The sequence below is a fragment of the Alligator sinensis genome, unplaced genomic scaffold (assembly GCF_000455745.1).
Source record: "Alligator sinensis unplaced genomic scaffold, ASM45574v1 scaffold264_1, whole genome shotgun sequence".
Taxonomy (NCBI): domain Eukaryota; kingdom Metazoa; phylum Chordata; order Crocodylia; family Alligatoridae; genus Alligator; species Alligator sinensis.
The window spans coordinates 1,713,838-1,723,362 of NW_005841831.1; the positions used below are offsets into that span (position 1 = coordinate 1,713,838).

Genomic DNA, 9,525 nt, shown 5'->3' on the forward strand with positions numbered 1-9,525 from the left:
GGAGATGTATATTTTGGGATGACTTGAAAAGGATTTTGCCCCATAATCCCAGCCTAATCTCAGCTCTTTATTTAAGGTTATGTACTTGATGCATGATTATTTTACATTTGTATTGGTAAATATAGTTGTTGATTAAATTCTAACTCTTTAGTATATCTAATTCATTACTAAACCTGAAATTGTGTAATGCTTATCTTTGAAAAAAGAACCAGAAACCCAGAATAAGGAACTAGGAACAAGGAACAAACTTCAGCCTCATATGCCACAAGTGTATTTTGCTCAACGTTTTGTAAACAGGGAAGGTAACAGCAGAAACCACACACAAGCAGTGCAGTGCATCCTCTCAGAACAGACTGCACTAGTCATAAGATGCTAGTAACAAAGCTCAAAATTCCTCCGTAAATCTGACTGAAGAAGGGATTCTTCCATGGCTGATTGTCTCTAGAAGGGGAAGGAGACTCACTAGGCAGAGAAAAATGTGAGCAGGTAGCCTGTTAGCCCACCCAAGAATAGATCTCACAGGTTTTTGAGGGGTTGGCCTTCTCCACCACAGTGTAGCGACAGGTGTTTTTGTTAAAAATGCTCACACATGTCTCTCTGTCATAATCCCCTGGTTCAATAAAACTGTCATTAGAAAAGAAAAGGCATACATCAGGTTATATTAGCAGGACTGAAAATATAGCTGACCCAAAGACAAGGAACGGATCTCTTGGTGGAGCAGTGATTTTAGGACAGGGGTGGGCAAAATATGGCTCGTAGGCCAGATCCAGCCCACCAAGTAATTCCATCTAGTCCATGGCAGGTCTCTGGGCCCTGCCCAGCCCAGACACAGGGGGTATCCCAGGCCATGGCATGTGCAACCTATCCCACCACCCCTGGGAATGGAGGTGCTCCCTGGCATAGCCCACCCTATACACACACACAGCTCTCGGGCATACCAGGAGTTGTAGTCTGCAGGGCTGGGCAGCAGGGCCGTGGGCTCAGCTTCCCAGCATCCCCTGCTGCCTCCTGGGAATAGGTGCATACCCTGCCACTGCTGCCACCACTGCCGACTCCTGGCCCCATCCAACATGCACGGGGCCCAAGGCAGAGCTGTTATCTGCTCCCCACTCCCCCCCGTGGCAGGCCCCGTTTCCATGCCCTGTGGTTCCCCGTGGAACTGGCACCCATCACAGAGACATCAGAGAGTGGATTGCAGCTCTGACCCAGGTCCTAGCCCCATGCTATCACTGCCGTGCAATCCTGACCCTGGCCCCAACCACCTGACTGACTCCCAGACACTGCTCTCCACCCACCCGCAGCCCCATACCAGCCACCCAGCCATGCATGCCCTGCCCATGGGGGTCCCAGGCCCATCTCAATGGAGACCCCACCTGTGCACCCTGGCTAGGATAAATTGGAATCTCCTCAGTTTTCCCCCGCACCTCTCCCGCCCCCATTACACAGTGTAAACAACTGTGACGGGGGGACCAAGGTGGGATCCAAATAATTGCCCACCCCTGCCTTAGGAGTTTGCCTGTTTAAAGGAGATTGGAAGAGTGTTACTGTGGTTTTCATACTGCCCATTTTACCTACTAGGTTTGTTGAACTTACATGGAGCAACAACTTAATCCATGCCAGCTGCAGTTACATCTGTGGCAATCCTCTGTTCTCCAGTTGGTACCAGACTTGTGTATCTTTCCATCTCGAACACAACCTGAACACACAGGGTATAAACAAAGATCTACTTATAAACCTCAGTCTTTATGTCTACCAATTTAAAAGTGTCTTTAGAGTCTGAAGGAGAGCAATGAAAATCATTAGAGGTGCAGACAACATGACATAGGTGGCAAGGACTGGGATTATTTAGTATAAGGAAGAGAAGAGTGAGATGGGATTTAGCAAAAAAATTTAAATACAAAAAAAGTGGTTTATAAGAAGGATGCTGATCAACTGTTCTCTATTTCCACAGGGGACAGGACAAAAGGGAAGGGGCTTAAACTGTAACAAGGGAAAATTTAGTTTAAATATTCAACGGAACTGGTTAAGCACCAGAACAGATTGCCTGGGCTGGTTGTGGACACTTAGTTAGTAAAAGTGTTTAAGTGTCTGTCATACAGAAGTGTGTCTGGGATAGTTTAGACAGGGAAGTTCCTGATTTGAGCAGGGGTTGGACAAGATGACTTTCTAAGGTCCCTTCCAGGCTTATTCTTCTGTGAGTCTTACAATTAGTCTTTGTGTAGATGGTAGTAAAGCTATGGTAATTCCACTCATGTGGCCAGTGGTATAATTTTTTTAACTTGACTATTGTTTTTGAGAACACAACCTTGTTTTCTCTTCACTTTGTATGCCTGTATGACAAATCTCCTATGAATGTGAGCCAGAATATTGCTAGATTCCAATTCTTTGGAATGCCTTTAAATCTGCAATCCAATCCAATGGGAGCTGTGTGCAAAATGACAGCAGCAGCATTCCAGCTCCTCCAAACCATTTGTAACCACAGTGCTGGACTTCTTCCATGGAAGAGAATTGATCTTATTGAGCACTTTTACATGTACTTAGAGGGGGGAGTGCTTTAATTAGAGCTGCTTAATTAAAGCGCCAGACAGTCCTATGTATCAGCATCCCCACGGTTCAAAATGGCATCAGGGGTACTTGAACTAAAGCTCATTTGATAAGCTCAGTGAGTTCAAGTCCCCCCCACCCCACCATTTTGAAGCATGGGGATGCTAATACATGAGACGCGGGGGCTGCTAGAGCACAGTAATTACCACACTCCAGCAGACTCCAGAAGCCTCCATGCTCATGTACAGGCACCCATAAGCTCTATCAACATTTAGTGATTCTAAATACGATGCCATGAAGATAAAACACAGAGGACAGAGTCTAGCTATCATGGACACCATCACTACATAGACAGTGAACATGTATGTGTTACATACTTGACCCTTGTCCACTGTGCTGATGCTTATGTTTTCTTGCTTCACATCTATTGCCTCCCATTTTACCTGCATAGTGACCTGGCCTCTCTGATATACCCCTGTGGCTCTCTCTTTCACAGCCATCTTGACTAAGCCCACTAGAAATCGGCTGATAGAGGCTAATTCAGAGTTTTTACAAATTCTTACCTTCCGTAGATATTGCTGGGTCATTTGCTTGAAAAAAGCAATATGTATCACATAGTATTACCAAGATGCCAGTGGCAAAGAGGAAACCCAGGAAGCTCTTCTGTAAGAGAAGACCAGGCCCATAGCATAATTTAGATGGCATTTGAATTAAAATGGTCAGAAAATATCTTTGTTAGCACTGAAAAAAAGGGAACTGTTCCAAAGAGTATTAAAATATTAGTGTATGACTTTCCATTTTCCTTAATAAGAAATTAAAAAAAAAAGAAATATATAGTCCCATTAGAAGTGACACTTGGTATTATCCCAAATGGACTCCCAGCTGTGACGTCCTCTGCCATGCACAGACTCATGATATTTAAGTACGTAGTTACAGAGCAGAGGCATAACTGGGTACTTGAGCACTCTGGGACACAGCTGCACGCAGGGCAGCATCAGTGTCTGAGCTGCTGCTGGCCCGGTGGTGGCACAGCTGCCGGCCCGGTGGTGGCACAGCTGCCATTCTTTTCATGGCCCCTCTCTCCCTCCCTTCATTGTTATGCTACTGGTATAGTGAAATTGAATCAGGCCATCAAGCCATTTGTTATAAACCAATCTTCCTTCACCTAACTCACAAAACCTTCACTTGCCAAGAGACTGCTTAATTCTGCCCTCTGCCGTCTGTAACTTGTGGGGTTTCATGGCTGTAAATGAAGACAGAGTTCAGGCTTAGATTCTAACACCTGTAATGGTGTGTACCAGAGGTCTTCACCTTGTTGGATTGGTTTCCCAAATAATTGATCATAATTAGAAAAAAAAGTTTCATCACACTGATCACGTGCTCCTTTTTTCCAGTCCCACAATGCTACATCCATGGCATTGTTCACTGGAAATTCCCACCCCCATGGAACCACAGAGAATTTGGGAAGGTATTTTTAACAAGGTAACCCAGCTACTTTAGAAGAAATGAGGGCACTTTGCCTTTTAATTTTAAAGTAAGTTAAATAATATGCAAATAAATTTAAAAGAGCATAACATCTTATAAAGGAACCATTGGCATTAAAAAACTACTGAACCATAGTAAGTTAATTTATCTGGGTTTCAGAATAATTGCTGCACAAGAGTAAGGGTGTGGTGAAACTTTTTTAAAATATGGTTCCTCTATATCAGTGATTCTCAACCTTTTGAGACTTGAGGCACCCCTTGGAAAATGCTAGCTCTAGGTTTTGCCATATTTTTTTACCTACAGAAAATAGAGCAGTTTTTCTGTTGCAAGGAACTCAGAAAGATCATAGCTATGGATTTCTATTTGAAATCTCTGGGTTTATCTTGTGAATTATGTTTGCACACCTAACAGTACTAACATTGTGTGGCATCGTGAAGCACCTTTGAAAAGATCTCAAGGCACCCCAGGATGCTGTGGCACCTTGGTTGAGGATCATTACCGCATGTGGCTTGGCAAAGCTAAATGCTGTAATAGCAGGGTATGTTAAGGCTGATGAATGAATAGTTGTGATTTAAGAATAAGAAATTCACTAAAAGTTTCAAATTACTTTCGGATTTGTAGGATAGTCCCATTTTAGAGTTATTTGGAAGGGGAAAAATTAACAGAAAACATTATCAAGGCTTTCATTAATTAAGTACTGAAATAAAGAAAATACTTCCCAAAAAGTTATGATAAAAAAAACTAAAAAGATTTAAAAATCTCTTACAAAGTGTCAACAAAACACTATTTTTACATTTGAAAAAAATTAAGTAGTTCTAGTTCATGCCTTCTAAAATTTCTCCAGTTCTGCAGAAAGAGAAGGCCAGACTTTTACTGGGGCTCAGTATTATTGATAGGAATTCAGTCTCCAGGGCAGAAAGCATAAACAAAAGAAAGCAAACTTTGGAAACCAGCAATGGAACATGAATACTGTATTTGCAACAATCTGTTTATGGACAAAGCAAATTTAATCCTTCAGTGTTAAATAAAAATTCTCAGGAAATGAGACAATGGTAATGCCAGTAACCTCTTTCATAGCAAACATCCCTAGTGATCATATTTAGGAAGATACCCATTCTATAGACATTGGAAAGCATCTAATAGGATAATCCAATTATATCATACATTTAAAATAGAAATAAATATGTCACACAAGAAAAAAGACTTACCATTGCTGTAAGTGTATTGCCTCCACACTGTACACCTATTCTGTAAGACAGCTTGCTTTACAGTGAATTCTTATACCCTGTGTGCACAGGTGTTTTATAAAGCCAAGTCCCTAAACAAACAGACCACATGAGAGTAGCTCGTATACAAAGAGCTGCAGACTGAATCTTCATATGTAGATGTCACTAGAATATGACCAGTTACTAAACAGAAGTTTAGATTCAGAGTAGGCTCAATGAAATCCTGCTCCAAAGAGTCCCAAATGAAGAAGGATTGGTGTGGAGGGGCAGGAAAACTCATACCTTGAGGGTCCTGTTAGCAGGCCAGCTTGGGGACTAACCCAACTAGCGCATAGAATGTGTGTCCACATGAGACGCTTTACTGTGGAGCAGACTAATTAGCTGCACAGTAAAACATCACCATCTACATGTGCATGGCAAATAGGATATGGTAGACTAATCTACTGCACTGCGGGATAGTCCCGTCAGATGCAAGTAGTATCCAGTGGCAAAGTAAATTATACTGCTTAAACACATGTGTAAACAGCAGGGGTGCACGTGGTGGTGTACCCCCTGCAAAAAGACTCCACTGACACTGTTGGTGGTGCCAGCGGGCGGTCGCCAGCAGCGTCTGCAGGTGGTCCATGATCACCCCCGCTGCTGCCACTGCTGCCGGCAGCACCTGCGGGGGGTCGCTGACCCCTGGTCAGTGCTCGCCACCCCCCCGCGCCACCGCCGACAGGCCTGGAGGCATCTGCAGGAGCTCCCCGCTCACTGCCGCTACACTTCCGCCACTGCACTCCCGCTGGCACAGCCATGGCCCCCCCAGCCGCCAGGGGCACACCGTTCATGGTAAACAGTGACATCAAAATTAGTTTACAATTCGGCTCAAATGGAGCCAGAGTATATTCAGTCATATTAATTGCACGTGTAGACATACCCAGAAAGCAGATATTGTTCCATTGCTTCTGTCTCACAGGTGTTCCATAAAAAAAGTTCCTGGCAACTTGAGGAATCTCTGTACACAATTTACAGACTTTCCGTATATACCTGTGCCAAGCTGCCAAATCCATTTTCAATGTGCATCACTTTTCCTTCTGTTTTCTTATTACCTCAGTGTTGGGCTGAAATTCCAAAGGGTGCTAGCATAGTGAGAAGCCTTGCATATGATGATGGTCCTCAGCTGAAATGCAGGCATCCCATACAACTCGCTAGTTCCCCTTGTTAAGAGCAGGATTGTCAGGGTAGAGATCAACTTTGCAGTGATGTCACTTAGGAGGGCTGCATGATCCCAGAAGAGCTTGATTTGGGAATTGCCTGATAGAATGACCAGAAGGATATAAAAGGGCATGAACAGATCCATTCCTTTCCTTTAGCTATTTCTATCAGCTGAGGATGAAAGGAGCTGCAGCAGTACTGTGAGGAGACCGGGGGGGCTCTGCCCCCCGGAACACAGGGAGAACCCAAGGGCTGTCAAGGGATGGGTGAGCTGGGGTGAACAGCATCACCTTCATGATGTCACCTGGTTTCTAAATGATCTGTAATTTCTCATTCTCCAGCTGTAAAGTACAGCAGTTGAAACACTGCAAAGCCTGTGTGTTTGCATGCTTGCATTGTCTACATGGCTCATGACCGCAGGGATCCTGGTTTTCTCTGATTAAAAAAACAATCCAAAATTTTCCAATTACAAAAACTCAAAATCTGTATTTTTCTGCAATTAAAATGAAATGCCACTGTACATGTAGGAGTCAGTTGAACACAATGTTTTGTTAATATATTTACAATTTTCAAGTAATTTGGAAGCCTACCAGTGACTCAATCATTATAATAAAGTAAATTCTAAATATCTATATATTTTGGTGTTTGATTTTGTTTTTTTATCATGGAAAATCAGAGCTTTCTCTGCTCCCTTTGCTCACCAAGATGCAGGTCCAGCTACAGCTGTCTCCACACTCCCCACCTCCCCGCCCCTGCTGCTTTGTTGTGCTGAGCAGTCCTGATAGACCTGTGCCTCTCACTCCCAACCCACAGCCCTTGCCTACCCCCCATTCACTCTCTCCAGGCAGCAGCTCACCAACTGCATCAGGATGAAGGTCCAACTGGCTGTGCCCCCTGCTGCTTTGTGGTGCTGAGCAGCCCTGATGTGCTGGTGCTCTGCCCAGTGGCGTACCGACAAGGGGGGCAGTAGGAGGCCATGGCCCCTGGGTACAGGGCTGTGGTGGGGGCAAAGGCCAGCCGCAGGACCAGAAGCAGTGGCAGTGGCGCAGAGAAGCACTTCCAGTTTCCAGTTCCTCCCGCCCCTCCCCGCCCTGCCCCTCCCCTCCCTCTCCCAGTCAGCAATCAGCCACTGCAGGACCCCCACCCCTGCTCTGCGATGGAGGGAGGGGGCGCAAATGTAAGCATCGGCCCCCAGGCGCTGGAGACCCTCAATACATCACTGGCTCTGCCTCTGGCCATGCCAATGCCCCTCACTCCCAACCCACATCACCTACCCACCCCTCACTCACTGCCTCTTGGCAGCAACTCTCCCCTGCACCAGGACATAGGTCCAGCTGCAGCTGGCCCCCCTGCTGCTTTGGGGCTCTCAAAAGTGCTGGCCCCTGCTGTTCTGTTCCCTGCATCTATTGTCATCATCAATAAGGGCTGAGTTCAAGTTTTGGGGGGTCCCAAATAAATTTAGCATTAGCTTGAGCCCAAACCCAGAAACCTGGGACCACTAGATTTAAATTGGGGTTTCCTGAATGAACAAACTTCTCCCTTTCAAGCAACATACCAAGAAAAGCCAGATTTATTATAGGACAAAGGGGAAAGAAACAAAAAGTGTGGGTTAAAGTCCTTTTGAACTCTAAGGCTTAAGTTCTGTAGTCCAGTCCCACCTGGGCTCTCCACTGTCCTCAGACCTCCCAGTGCCACTCACTCATTCCAGGACCCCCTGCCCCAGCTCCTGCTCCCTGAGCCTGCTGGGACCTCCACCTCCCCCACAGTCCCATCCGCATTCCACCAGATGTTACCTGGCCAGCAGAAGACTCTCTGGTCTGCCTTCTGGCTGAGTCACATAGACTGCTAGCCTCAGCTGTAGAGCAGGGGTTTGCATCCACCAGGCCATGGCCCAGTGTTGGGCTGCAAAGGGTTGGCTGCCAGTCCACAGGGGGCTGGCTGTCATACCAGAAGTGGCCATGGACTAGGAAACCATGGACCAGCAAACTGAGGTCTGGAAGTGACTGGCATACTGCAGACCAGCAGCCAACTCTTTGTGATCCAGCACTCATAAAAAAGGGTTGGCTACCTGCCCGCAGTATGCCAGTCACTGCTGGTCCACGGCTTGCCAGTCTGCAGTCACTTTCAGTATGCGGCTTGCCGGTCCACGATCACTTCCGGTCCGCAGTTTGCCGGTCCTCAGCACAAAAAAGTTGGGAACCCCCACTCTAGAGGGTCATGGGACTGGCCTGATTGCCAACTGCTCCCCTGTAGCCTGCCTCATGCAGAGGCTATGTACAGACAGTCAAAAAGCCTGAGGCTGAATCAATTCAGTCTTTGCAGGTTAGTTTAAAATGCACAGATTAAATTGAAACAGAAGTGAACAGACATTTACCTTAGATTCAGGAATTGCAACCACAAGTCTGCAGTGGCTCAGACCAGAAGCCAGGGGGGCGCTAAAACACAATTCTCTGACTGTATGTTCACTTTTTCCTCTTCCTGCTGCCCCTGAGGTCTCTGGGATTTGCAGGCCAGAATTACAATAGCAGGACTCTTCAGGTTGCTCATCACTTCCTCTTCTTTCTTCCAGGTGCCTCTGGGACTTGCAGGCCACAGCTGCAACCAGCAGTAAGTTTCAGTGGAGGAACAGGTGTTTAACCCCTTTCTCTAGTCCCAGACCCCAGCAGGGTTTGTTGGGGGGTGGACAGTCCCCCCTGTAGACTGGGATGCATCCCCAGCCAGGCTTGGTCCCCCTCCCCACCCCCTTGTCAGCCAGCCCTCATTGCTCCAGCTAGGGAGCAGAGGGGCAGGGCCAGCCCTGCTCTCTAGACAACACAGCACAGCACAGCACAGCACAGGGCTGGAAAGCATGCTGGGATGCTGGGGGACCGAGATTTAACTTGAACCAGGATGGGGTCTAGGACAGAAGTTTCATAAACTGGTTTGACCCAAATCATTTATGCATGATACTACTTTCAATTACATTTATCTTAAGCCAGTTTCAGCCATTTTGAAACTGGTTTACATGCACTGAGTTTCTGTTCTGTTACAGGTTTAAAGAAGTTCTGATTACTTAAATTGGTCTATATGTAAC

The 9,525-nt window shown here is 46.1% G+C and overlaps 1 protein-coding gene across 1 annotated transcript in view; it reads right to left on the reverse strand.

Moving 5' to 3' along the window:
* Nucleotides 1–308: 308 nt before the first annotated feature.
* LOC112551815 (beta-microseminoprotein-like) overlaps nucleotides 309–9,525 on the reverse strand; it is an 18,744-nt gene continuing 9,527 nt past the window's right edge. The window contains exons 2-5 of the mRNA XM_025214977.1: nucleotides 6,175–6,206; nucleotides 3,108–3,207; nucleotides 1,594–1,696; nucleotides 309–624 (exon numbers count right to left, since the gene is read on the reverse strand). Coding sequence (XP_025070762.1) covers nucleotides 495–624; nucleotides 1,594–1,696; nucleotides 3,108–3,207; nucleotides 6,175–6,206 — 365 coding nt within the window. The 3' untranslated portion in view covers nucleotides 309–494. The remainder of the gene's footprint in view (nucleotides 625–1,593; nucleotides 1,697–3,107; nucleotides 3,208–6,174; nucleotides 6,207–9,525) is intronic.